The 12,992-nt window shown below is 40.3% G+C and overlaps 1 protein-coding gene across 32 annotated transcripts in view; it reads left to right on the top strand.

Annotated features, from left to right (window-relative positions):
• Positions 1-12,992, top strand: part of EPB41L2 (erythrocyte membrane protein band 4.1 like 2) — a 218,554-nt gene that overhangs the window by 142,849 nt on the left and 62,713 nt on the right. For all 32 annotated transcript variants that reach the window (XR_002072821.2, XR_002072820.2, XM_019420591.2 and 29 more), the window contains 3 exons: positions 4,627-4,669; positions 9,456-9,531; positions 12,582-12,800. Coding sequence is in view for 30 of the 32 variants with exons in the window: in XM_019420591.2 (XP_019276136.1) it covers positions 4,627-4,669; positions 9,456-9,531; positions 12,582-12,800 (338 nt within the window). In the remaining 2 variants the exon portion in view is untranslated. The remainder of the gene's footprint in view (positions 1-4,626; positions 4,670-9,455; positions 9,532-12,581; positions 12,801-12,992) is intronic.

Here is a 12,992-nt window from a genome sequence, read left to right on the forward strand (position 1 = left end):
CAGAGGCCTATAGAGGAAGTCAAGAAATAAACAATATTCTGAAAATATTAAATTTGGGATGGTCACCGATATCTAACTATAGTGGAATATGGAAGTATTTTTGATTGCTACAAGTGACAGAGGTAAAGGTAGTGCTGATATTAACCAGGACTTTTTCTCCCACATTCATAATTGATGGTAATGCTAGATTTCAGTTAGAGGCTAGTGAAAGTAAAGATGTTACTTTTTTCCCCCAACTGAGTCATAGTCTTCCAGTTTTGTGTTCTGAGATGAGTTGATAATATTCTAGGACCCCATTTTAATTTTAGTTTACTTCTGTTGGAAGCCTGTGATAGGATTCCTTGTAATTTGTATTTATTCCTTGGTTTACATGATATTCAGAAAATAAATATCTATATTGGGTTCATACTTTTGGTACAGAGTGGAGGTAAAAAGGGGAAGGTGAGGAGAAGGGATACCAAATTGAATGAATGAATGTCCCTGCCCATAAGTGTAGCTGGCAAAGTACTTTACTTTTATTTTTAATAAGCCAAGATACATTTTATTGAAATGCAGTGTGGATTTTAGGTCTTTTTAGTTTTGCATTTGTTATGTGTACCTTAAAGTTTTCTAAACACTGAGAAAAATCCTGATCTTGCCTGATTATGAATTGCCTGGAGCTGTCACTTAAAATAGAGATTCTCAGGCCTCTTTCCTGGAGAATGTTTCAGGAGGGTAGTGGGTAAATCTGTGTTAACAAATTTGCCAGATGGATTCTTATCAGGCAAAACTTAGTAAAGCTTAGCTAGATAATACTTTAGTCCAGACGCTTCAATGTATGTGTTAGTCATACTGGTAATTATTTTCATGAGAAGGGGTATGTGTTGCCTTTGTTTCCAGGAAGATTCTCCACTGTAGTAGGGTAGCTTTGTAGAAAGGGCAAATATTAGACAATTTTCTTTAAGGAAAGAGGGGTCTGATTTTTATTTCATCTGGCCCGTGAATACAGTGTGTCTGATTTGTTAACTTTTTCTGGGTAGTAACATTCATATAAATAGTAACTTCTTTAATATATAAAACACCCCACCTTTGGAAATATAAAATTATGTGAAGAAGCGATATATACCCAGAGGTGATAGGCCAGTTTATGATTATAAAAAAGTCCATGTGTTGAAGGCATTGGGTAAAGTACTTTGCATAAGTACTTCCTCTTCAGGAGGCGGTTGAACGAAGAGTTGAAAAGAACTACCCTATGAGGGACCTGTTTTGATCCTCATCTTAGAATTGGGGAATCAGAGGCTTAAGAAAGCGAAGAATGAGCCCAAGGTCACAGACTTGGTGAAAGCCAGAATTTGACTCCATGTAGCTCCAGTTCCAAAGCCTATATATGTGGCAGCCAAATCTTTAAAAACAATTGGAAATTATGCACCATAATCTATCGTGTGTGTGTGTGTGCGCGCTCGCGCGTGCGCGCGCACATGAGTGCGTGCGTGCATATGCACGTTCTCGCATGCATTTACGTCATTCGCTGGTGTCTTTTTCCCTCCTTTTGTGTTTGTTTCTTGATCCATCTGGCACTCCTCAAGTGTCAAAACTGAGAAGTGTATTTTTATTTGTTATCTGTTTGAGTTATATATTTATTTTTTTGTAATTGATAACACAGATAATAGACTTGTATTTCTTTTAAAAGTCATATTGTCATTTTTTTTTTACTTATGAATTTATTACTCTAGGCAATAAAATTATATCCCATTCAGGATCATAACCATTCAAATAAAAGCAAATCTGCTAAGAATACTGTAACTTGTGGTCTTTTAAGATGACCAGTGCATGGCAGTGGGCAGATATCTGTCAACAGATACTGATTTAGTACTTGCTGGTTGCCTGCACCTGCTAAGCACTATGGAGGATACAAGTAATGTGGTCCCTCACTGACCTTGCAAAGTTGTGCTATGGAGGGGAGGACCTCCTCCTCCTTGCGAGTGGAACTCACAGTGTGGCAATGAGCGTGGTTAGCAGAGGGAAAACCAGTAGGCGGATGGCAGGAGTCACTTCTGCTGCTGGTCTTTGATCACATCAGGTAAACTTAGTCCGCTTTGTATTTGGATAGGGGTCTGTAATAAAGGGGAGAAGCCACTTCAGTCTTCTAATATTCTGGCTGGCAGTACTGTGGAAAGTGGCCTGAGAATGGCAGTCAGTCTGAATTTGGCTGGCTGATGCACAGAAACTGGTCCCTCATTCTCCTGGGTCTGTAGGGCTCTTTGACTCTCTCCATGCTGTGCAGAAACCTGTCGGGTAACTTGTACAAGAAATTGATACTGCAGGCAAGAATGGAGTATGCGGAATGACTGGGACATGGCGTTATTCCTTGGGGTCACAGAAGATGATGTCGCTCCTGCCATTCTCCTCCGCCTTCTCCAGCAGGCATCTGTAACAACTGTCACGTAATGAAACCGGAGCTCTGGAAGGGTCTGTCTGGTCGTTTAAGACCAGTTAAGTAGTTTCCCTTCTACTCTCTTCTTTCTCTGTTTATAGATGAAATGCCCTAACACATGTGACCCTCCTTCGCCTCTTCCCTGGCTTCCCCCTGTCTGGGCTAGAGACTGAAAGATGTGTTTTTCTCATTCTTGTGCACTCATCATAGCCGGCCATTTGTGAGCCAGCTGTTGTGGGGACAGCAGCTGCCGGGCAAGGAAGCTGAATGCCAGGCTTTTTTCTAAGGGGAGAATTAGAGCTGCTCCCCGACATAGCACTGGAGGTACCATTGGAGCGCCTGCTGGCCCTTCACATCAATGGGCCATGCAGCTGGGACACCAGTAATAGGAAACCCAACCAAGCTCTGGTAGCTCTTTATTGAGACGTTTGAATATAGCCAGTGTTAGTGTAGGACATGCCTACCTTAGATCCTTGCTGCTGAGTGCAAGCCGTGAGTCGTGTAGTAAAAGCCACAGGGGTCCATGCAGCTTTGTTTTCAAAGCATCCTGTTACTACTTTTAAATAGTGTTAAGTTAATGTTCTGTTGACCAGTTCAATATATTGTTAAGACAGAAGGCTCTTATTTTCTACCTAACAACAAACATCTTCATTGTTTGCTTTATATATCTGAAGAAAATTCTGTTTCAGCACAGATATTACAGTACATTACTTTGGATACTTTTGGAATGAATGAAACTTATTTCTTCTAAAGCCAATTATAATTGACCCTTAAATAACGTGGGTTTGAACTGTGTGGATCCACTTACACGCAGTTTTCTTTCAATAAATACAGTACAGTTGTGTATTTTCTCATGATTTTAACATTTTCTTTTCTTTTTAAGAATTAAATTTAAGAATTTCTATTCTTTTTAAGAATACTGTATATAGTATACGAAATATGCATTAAATGACTTTATGTTATTGGTAAGGCTTCTGGTCAATAGTAATCTTATAGTAGTTAAGTTTTGGGGGAGTTAAAATTTATATGTGGATTTTTGACTGTATGGGGGTCAGCACCCCTAACCTTCACATTGTTCAAGGCTCAACTGTTTCAATCAGAAAAAAAAAAATGTATCTCAAAAAATTTGTTCTCCTGCGTTAGTGAAGATGAAGTAGGGTAGACTTTTTTTTTTTTTTTTTTTTAGTGTTTGTTTATTTTTGAGAGAGAGAGAGAGAGAGAGACAGAACATGAGCAAGGGAGGGGCAGAGAGAGAGGGGACACAGAATCTGAAGCAGGCTCCGGGCTCAGCTGTCGGCACAGAGCCCGACACAGGGTTCGAACCCACAGACCACGAGATCATGACCTGAGCCGAAGTCAGACACTTAACCTACTGAGCCACCCAGGCACCCCCAAGTAGGGTAAACTTTAATTGAGAGGTATGACTTAAGGATAAGGTGGGAGAAGTTTAAAAAAATAGAGACAAAAATTACATAAAAGTTTTTTTTTGATGGATCTTTGCTGATAACTGGAAAAGACAAATGTTTAATGTCCTCAGGTGGTTTGAACTTAGTAGTTCAAATTTGGTGATTTTTGCTTTAAGATATTATAGTAGTTTCCTAGAATCTTTTTGTTAACTTTCTCAAAGGGTAGAAAGGGGGGAAGTGAAAGGGAGTTCCTTATGATTTGACTTGCAACTTGGCATGAAGTTTAAAAAGGATGTTATATGAAGAGCAGGAAGGAAACGATCAGTTCCAATCTGATGGTGTTCTCGGTAGCATTGTACGGTATGGGGGAAAAGAAAGTTTGAGGAGAAGTTGGCTTTAGGAGTTGAGATAACTGTGTTTGATGTATACACTTTTAAGAGCCAATTACGTTCTTGACAGAGGCTCTCATTTCATTGTCCACAGGGGCTATTTGCTGGAGTTCTATGGAACAAAGACTGTGTAGATATATTGTATCTAATCATTTGGATAGATATTTGATTTCAGATCCAAGAAAATGAGGCCCAAGAGACCCACCTCAAAAGTGTTTTAATGTTTTATTTATAACACACACATTCAAAAACAAATCAGTATTTAGCCCCGTGGAATGCTAATGGGTGAAAGCTGCTTTGAATAGGAATTTATGTTTACACTCAAGTATGTGAACTGTAAACTGTTCCGTTTTGGACTGGAGTATGTTTTATGGCTTAATTAACCTTTTTTTTTTTTTTTTTTTCCCTCCCCCTGTAGAACTGGCTAGATCCTGCAAAAGAAATAAAGAGACAGCTACGAAGTGAGTATTTAAATAATCATACTTCTGAGTTCATCTTTATATCTATTTCTGTCTTTAATCAAATTCAGAGGAATGTAGACTGGACTACTAAAATAATGATGGAATGATCAGCTGTATTTTGCATGTATATCATATACAAAGTTGAGGAAACAATATTTTTCTTGCCTTGTGACTTTATTTTGTGCGTGGCTTCGGGACTCTTCTGGTCTAGAGGTCCTAACCTTCTGGTCCTAAATATTCCCTCACGGTGGCCGTCTACCAGTGTAGACACTGCTTGTCTGTAACTTTCACTGTTATGTAAATTTTACTCCAGGCGACCAGTTACCATTGCTTCGTTTGCTTTGTTTTGGAAGTGTGTAATTAGTTTAATTAACAGGCTTGTCTCTGGCCCCAGAGGCGTAGACACGCTCACTGTTCATAGATGTACTGGAGTGCAGACTCGGGGCGGAAAAGCCACAGAGAGTCATCTCTTCCATCCTCTGCGGTCCCTGCCTTCTCTCCAACGTCGTTCTGCCACTCAGGGCCGTGCCGTGTGCTCTTTGAGTCTGGGTTTCTAGTCAGTGCGGCTTGGCTCTTTCTTCCGTTGCCTGTTTGCTGTCATGGCAGACTCCCAAAGTGACTTTCGGGGTCTCCCCCTCACCAGCTCCAGCTCCCTCCACAGGCCCTGGTCTTGCCTGTGCCTGGCTTTCAGATGTCTGTGCCAGGAGGTATCATCACCACAGAAAAGTCTCTGGAGGATTTGGATCCTTAATTGACTTCCGGGCGGGTGGATGACCAAGGCAGAAAAGGTAGAGAGCCACGAACAGCTGGAATTTTCAGACAGGAGAACAGGATTCTCAGCAGCCCTTCTGGACGGGGGGCTCCCAGAGCTGTCGTGGGAGACAGCGTTTCCCTGAGCGCCGGCCTACCCAGGGTAGGCTGTTTGCTTTCCTCCCCCTACTTATTCTTCCTGGCATCAACACACCAGAACAAATCTGTGTGTTTCCCTTCTGTTCCTTACCATCTATCTTCTCTCATTTTAGGCACTCCACATTAGTTTTCTTTTTCCCTGAAATCATTAATCTTTTAAGTAGTTTTCCTATCCTTTCTTCCCTTCTCTGCTCCTGTTTGAAATTTTGAGCGTCTACCTTATTTTGCCCATTTCTTCTCCTTGAAAACTCATCTTTTCCTTCAGGGGGAAAAAAAAAAGTATTTTTGAAGAGAATGACCTTCCTGATTTGCCCTGGACAGGGGTCTCTTAGGATGTCAGACTTACAATGCTAAAACTCAAACAGTCCCAAGTAACCTGGAATGGTTGGTCACTCTGTCTCTTGACTATTGTCCCTGGCTTTCCAGCAGCCCTCCTCTTTCCCCTTGCATTTATTATCTGGGTGTTGCATCTATTTATACTTGCTTCATAATGGAAAAGGGAAGAAAAAAAAAAGGAGTGATTAGACACAGAAATGTTATGTTTACAGTTGCTTCCACGGTGTATCAGAGAGCCTTGGCACTTTTCCCTTGTCTTTTGTATGGTTGTCCTACACAACTGTAGAGTGCATGAATTCGGAAAGGTACGGATGCCTGGTTCTTTCACTTTATCTGAAACCAGAGCTTCCAAGTGACCCAAACCATAGAATAGGATAACCGCTGAAACCTGATTGATGTTCCATTGAGTTGCTTCCTATGGTTTTGTTTTGGCTTTTGTTTGATTATGTTCGTATGCCACTCGTTTCAGAGCCATGGAGGTTGCTGATTTTTGGAAGGCAAGACTCCTGCTGATTATGAATCATGGTCTTGTGTTTTGATGGTTTGTGAAGTTTTTTTTAGAGTTATTCAGGACTTTTGCCCTTGTGGTTTGGCAAGAGGGATAACAGTAACAAGTAGGATCTGGCTTTCTCAGATGATTTGGAGCTAGTTTCTAAATGGAATCCTGTCCTGTCCTGATGGTGCAAGTAGGCTGGAAACATGAAGTCTTAGCTTTTGCCTTGACCTCTTCCTTTCTGCTTGTGTTAAAGTGGATGAAAGAACTGCATGTTTTATCTTCACCCAGCCATGCCAGGCTTTTATTGTTACTTTTCAGTTAATGGGCAATTAGCAAAGGTAAACATTAATCTTTTTTTCAGTTGCTTTTGAAAACCAACAGCCTGTTGGTTCCTGTTTAAAATTTGCCTTGAAATTTTCTTCAGATGTACACAGATCAGACTATATATATGAGACCTGCATGTGATTGCTATATACATGATCCATATATATATATAAATATATAAATATAATATAAATATATAAATATAAAATATATATATAATATATATATAAATATATATATAAAATAAATAAAAATAAATAAAAATATATATATATATATTTTTTAAATTTTCTGGTTTTATTTAAGTAGGCTTCACACCCATGCAGAGCCCAACATGGGGCTTGAACTCACGACCCTGACATCGGGACCTGAGCTGAGATCAGGAGTCAGACACTTAACCACCTGAGCCATCCAGGCACCCCAAGTTTAGCATTTTTTTTTTTAACTTATTTATTTTTGAGAGAGTAAGTGAGCCTGAGCAGGGGAGGGAGAGAGGAAGAGAGAGAGAATCTTAAGCAGATGCGATGCTTAGCATGGAGCCCTACTCGGGGCTTGATCCCACAAGTGTGGGATCATGACCTGAGCTGAAATCAAGAGTTGGATTCTCAACTGACTGAGTCACCCAGGTGCCCCTAAAAGTATAGCATTACTAGGGCTAAAATATAAATGTTCTATTAGAAACTCATCCCTGTAGTCCTATCCAGGCAAGCACGTGCTCTTGTTAATTAATACCCAGAAAACAAAAAATAAGGATCCATTAGGAAGTGATAACCCTATGGTGACTTAGCTTAATTATGGGTTAGCAGCCCCCTGAAGAAGTCCATATTCCCGCCCAACATGGCACTATATATAGGACAGGGAAGTCTCACTCTTCAGGAAAGTCCTATATCCCATTTATGTTATTTTACTTTGTTTTTGTTTTGTTTTGTTTTTATTTATTCAAACGTGTTTTAAAATGTTTTTTTTTTTTTTTTTGGGAGAGATAGAGCAAGTGTGTGTACAAGAAGGGGAGAGGCAGAGAGATGGGGGACGGAGGATCTTAAGTGGGTTCCACACTGACAGCAGCGAGCCTGATGCGGTGCTTGAACCCACGAACTGCGAGATCATGACCTGAGCTGAAGTCGGATGCTCAACCCACTGAGCCACCCAGGCGCCCCTATGATATTTTAAATGTGTGACACAGAACTGAAATTCAGGATTGGCTTTGGAAGTGGAATGGTGAGGCACTGAACCTAAATCCAATACAGGTGCACGTGTGTTCTTAGCAGCCATTCCACACATACGGGTTGACTTCTGAGAGAGAAGTTAGTGTACTTATGGTGAGAAGAGAACAAAAGGACATGTTGGAAAAGAGAATGGGATTCAGTAAAATTTTCTTCAAGTCCCTGAAATAAAGCAACCATGAGGCCTTCAAATGTGGATGGAATGAAATACCATGAACATACTTTGTTTCTATTTAGAAATACTAGGAACTTTGAGCATAACCCTGAATTCTGGCCAGTGGATTTATTTGGATCCATTTAGGGAAAATAATACTTGCCTTCTGCCCAGAGTTGTGTGTTTTTTTCTTTCTTTTCTTTAAAGCTATCCAAAGTAGGACATATCAAACATTAGTTAAACATTAGTGCAGAGATAGCAATGTTTTAACTTTTAATAAGTCATTTCTGATGGTTGTTATATTCACTTCTGTGGCACAGTGCAGCCCAAGCATATGTTCTATAGGAGTATACTTACACCTACTCTGTAAACCCTGGGAATAATTTTATTGTCTTAAAGTATTGTGATGTTTGGGGTGCCTGTGTGGCTCAGTCGGATGAGCGTCTATCCGACTCTTGATTTCAGCTTAGGTCATGATCTTACGGGTGAATTCGAGCTCCGCATCAGGCTCTGTGCTGATAGTGAGGGCCTGCTTGGGATTCTCTCTCCCTCTCTGCTTCTCTCTTTCTCTCTGCCCCTCCCCCCTCAAAATAAATAAATAAACACTATTAAAAAGTATTGTGTGGGCACCTAAGTGGCTCAGTCGGTTGAGTGTCCAACTCTTGGTTTTGGCTCATGATCTCATGGTTTGTGGGTTCAAGCCCCACATCAGGCTCTGCTTGGGATTCTCTCTTTCCCTCTCTCTCTGTCCCTCCCTTACTCTCTCTCTCTGAAAATAAATAAATAAACTTAAAAAAAAAATAAATAAAAATAAAGTATTGTGATGTTTTACTACTCCCTTCTTTGAGATTTCGTTATGGGATTAAGAGACCATTAATCATTTTCTTGAATAGCTATAGTGATCAATTGATCATTATCTCCCTTCTGTCAACAATGTGTAAATCCTAAAATACTTTTTTTTTTTTTTTTTTTTCTCTTTAAACAGTAGGAGATATTTGGCATCTGGAGAGTCTGTGGTTAAAACAAATCTTATTTCAGAATGATTACATATAGGTTATATTGAAATTTTTGCATAATATATCACCATACAAAACATTGAAAGTATTTTAGTAAGTGTTTATTTAAAAAAAGGGAATCTGTTTTTCTTTCATAGTGGGTTATTTGTATAATTTTTATATTTTGTTTTGTTTTTGTAAATAGTTTTCTTAAAATCAAACAATGAAACTCTCCAAACTGACATTATAGTGGAAGTAGTATGTACTGTTTGAACATTAACCTTTAATTTTTATCAAAATAAGTGGTCATTCTGCTGGTTGGGTAAATACCCACATTTAATAATTACAGATCCTCCTTGGCTGTTCACCTTTAATGTGAAGTTTTATCCTCCTGATCCTTCTCAGTTGACTGAAGATATCACCAGGTACTTTATACTTACATTTTAAAACAAATTTTTACTTAGAGCTTTCATTTATCTCTGTGCCCTGGGAGAATAATGGTAATTTCAGGATTAAAGCCAAAATATTTTTTCATAAGTTGAATTCTAGAAAGTTCCTTGGAAATGAGCATACTCCAAAATGGTTGGAAATGTTTCTAGTTTCAAAAATTTTTTTTTCTTTAAATTCTCCATTTATAGTTGAGTAATAGAATATTAAAAAAATTATATTGCTGGCAACTTTGTTTCTTACATTACACTTACAAAAATCATTGATATTTAATATTTCAGATTAATACTAAAATGGTTTTTTGTTGTATAACCCTTGTGTCCCTGTGTACTAGTCTCCTATCACAAAGGTGATATAGGGTAGAAAAATGAAATTATTTAAAAAGCCAATTGAACTATATTTCCGGGGGCCTCGTATTTCAAAGTAGAAAAAAAAAAAAAACTAATAAGGTAGGCTTTCTTAGCCAATAGCTGTTTCATTTCCATCTCCTTTGAGATTGTCTGGGCCATACAAACATATACTTAAGTTGCAAATAAAAGATTCAGTTGAGGAGCAAGGGAGCATTTACTGATTCTGAGAGTGCCTGAGTGTTTGAATAGTAACCAAGGAGCATTTGAGTCCACAAGTGCCTTGGTGTATTAGCCCTATTCAGCTGGGTTACCAGTGATAGGACTTATTAGCTTTGGTAAGAATAAGTGCATACGTTACATGGCCAAGGAGAACTGTGTTCAGAATATACTTTTTGAACACCAGAGGTCTTGCTGAAAGACTGCTTTTGATTCATTCCTGTGGTTCCTGTGCCCTTGATGCTTTCTGCTAGGCCAGTTTTGGCAGACATCAGGTTGTGTTGGTGCTTAAGAGTGCATGATACCCACGTGGAGATTTCTTTCCAAGATGGAATAAATAACAAGCCTTCCCCACTGCCCCTAACCAACACCCCCCCCCCCCACCCCCCGCCTTTGCTACTTGTTGCTAAATGGCGGTCTTCTGATACTAAGTAAGCTGTGGTTGAATTAACTTCAGCTAGTAAATAGTAAAGATAAGCTTTTGTAACTGCACCTCGAGCTGCTTTGGAGCATAAAACCGGATAGGTTGGTTGCTCTGGATACACAGCCTCACCACAGGAACGCCTTCGAACATTGCAGTTGGGGCTTGTGCCCTAGCACCCTCTCTCTACACACACTTCTTGGAGTAATTTGTTTGGGAGATGATAATCCTCTGGTAATTGCGACTTATGGCATCGGTAAGTGCTTTGGTTTTTCCTTTAAATGGGGCTTGAATAGTCTCGCCGTGTGTGGTGAGAGAAAGGAGATAATTTGGTGACCTAAACACTAAAAGCCTCGGCAGGCAGCCTGACACCAGCCACCTGCTTGGACTGGTGGCCTAAGTATCATGAGTGAAATCTTCACTATGACTTGAGTGAAAACTTAAGATGAGGTAGCTTTTGAGGAGTGCAATAGTGGTTTTTGCAGAAGTATTGCAGTGTTCAGGATAGTGTTTGAGAATGCTGGCTCCTGCTATGTGAAGAAGAGGGAGCTGGGAAATTCAGGAACCTGTTGGAGTTTTTGTTGGAAGGTTTTGGGCTTTCGACTTCTCTTTGAAAACAGGACAGGACCAATGTGAAAAGTCGAGACCATAGTCTCAAATGGAACAACAAGATCTTAGTAGTAGGTGGAAAATCTGGGTGTTTAGGTCTTCAAAGTGTCACGAAATGTGGAGAACTGGCACGGTTCTCAGTCAGACTTAGAGAATCAGAGGATACCCTGGAATCCTAGTTTAAAATGGACTTTTCTAAAGTAATGCAGTTCTGCTTGTGGTGTTCCAGGGACCAAAGGAACATAATCCTCCTTAGAGAGCTCCTGCGGTGCATAAAAATCCTCAGACCATAGTGCCAGAGAGATGACTTCCCTTCTGCCAGAAGATTTTGGAGCACTTGCTACGTGGCAAGTTCTTGGCTAACTGTGCCCCACGCTTGGCAAAGAGACAAAGTGGCCAGCTGCTAATGGGAATGGCAGTGTCGAAAAGGTCTTCAAGAGTGAGGGGCTGTTTAGTTTGCAGGGATTGATGGTAATCTTATTAGCAAGTAGTTAAAGTCACGAGTAGAAATCAGGTTTTCAAATGTCAGCAAAGGAGCTGGTAGTGCCCCCCGCCCCCAGATCCTCATAGATGTAAATAACATGGTTCCGCATGTCATCTAGTGGAAACGGAAACTTTTATAAGTAACTGTAGTAAAACCACTTGAAACATTGAATAAGAACTATTCTAATAAGTTAATAACATAATTATGATGATGATGATGATGATGATGATGTCTATTAGTTACTGACTCCTAGGTAACATGCGGTATGTTTTGATTATGTTATCTAATTCGTATCCTCTCCTTCAAAGGGCGGAAGAATTCTCATTTGACAAGTAGGGAATTAGCCTTAGACGAGCAAATTCACTAGCTCAAGGTTGCACAGAGTCAGCTGTGCCTGGCCCAGAAGCTCATGCTTTTTCTGTTATAAATTGAACTGTCTCTGTAGATGGAGTAAATGGGCAAGTGTAAGGGCTTTAAAGACTTACAGTTGTTCAAGGCATCTGAGGAATAGAAGAAATTGGTATAAAAAGGCTAGAAAGAATAAAGGGTGGGTGACCTTAGCTCTTCTTGCAAATGCTTAAGAACTGCAGCTGTTTTTAAGTTTTCATTAGTCTTTGCAACTTTTGAGGGGCATGTAAATTTCGATGCCAGTTTTAAATCCATGGAGACAGTCTAAGTGATTACAATTTTTATCTTCAGTCACAAAGCTCTTAATGATGATGATGATGATGATGATAAATACACTGTGACCAGAATAGCAGTTCAGAATTCCCATGGGTTAGGAGCCCAAGAAGCAAGGTGGACTTCTTATTAGAGAAGACGATTTTTGCTGTGGACATAAGGCATTGCCTTCTCGTCTGTTTTCAGAGGAATACTGGAACTCAAAGATCATTGGTGCTGCATCCTAACGGATTTCTTCCCGGCCCTCCTCTCCCCCTTGCCCCTCAGATACTTCTTGTGCCTTCAGCTCCGGCAGGACATTGCCTCCGGCCGCCTGCCCTGCTCATTTGTGACTCATGCCCTCCTGGGATCCTACACGCTGCAGGCTGAACTTGGGGACTATGATCCAGAAGAACATGGCAGCAGTGACCTCAGTGACTTCCAGTTTGCCCCCACACAGACGAAGGAGCTGGAAGAGAAGGTGGCAGAGCTGCATAAAACCCACAGGTCTGGTGACTTGCTTGCTGGGGAGAGAATAGCCACGGGGGATTGAAGCAGCTTCTCTTCTGACACTTGCCAGACATCCGAGCACTGTTTACGGGATTATCTAGTGTTTCCTTTTGGAGCCTCACCTAGTATTAAACGAGACAACCTGTAGCCTTGAGATCGCCTTTCGTTGTGTTCACAACTATAACGTGA

Source organism: Panthera pardus, unplaced genomic scaffold, assembly GCF_024362965.1.
Source record: "Panthera pardus isolate Hobbes unplaced genomic scaffold, ASM2436296v1 HiC_scaffold_17, whole genome shotgun sequence".
NCBI classification, from domain to species: domain Eukaryota; kingdom Metazoa; phylum Chordata; class Mammalia; order Carnivora; family Felidae; genus Panthera; species Panthera pardus.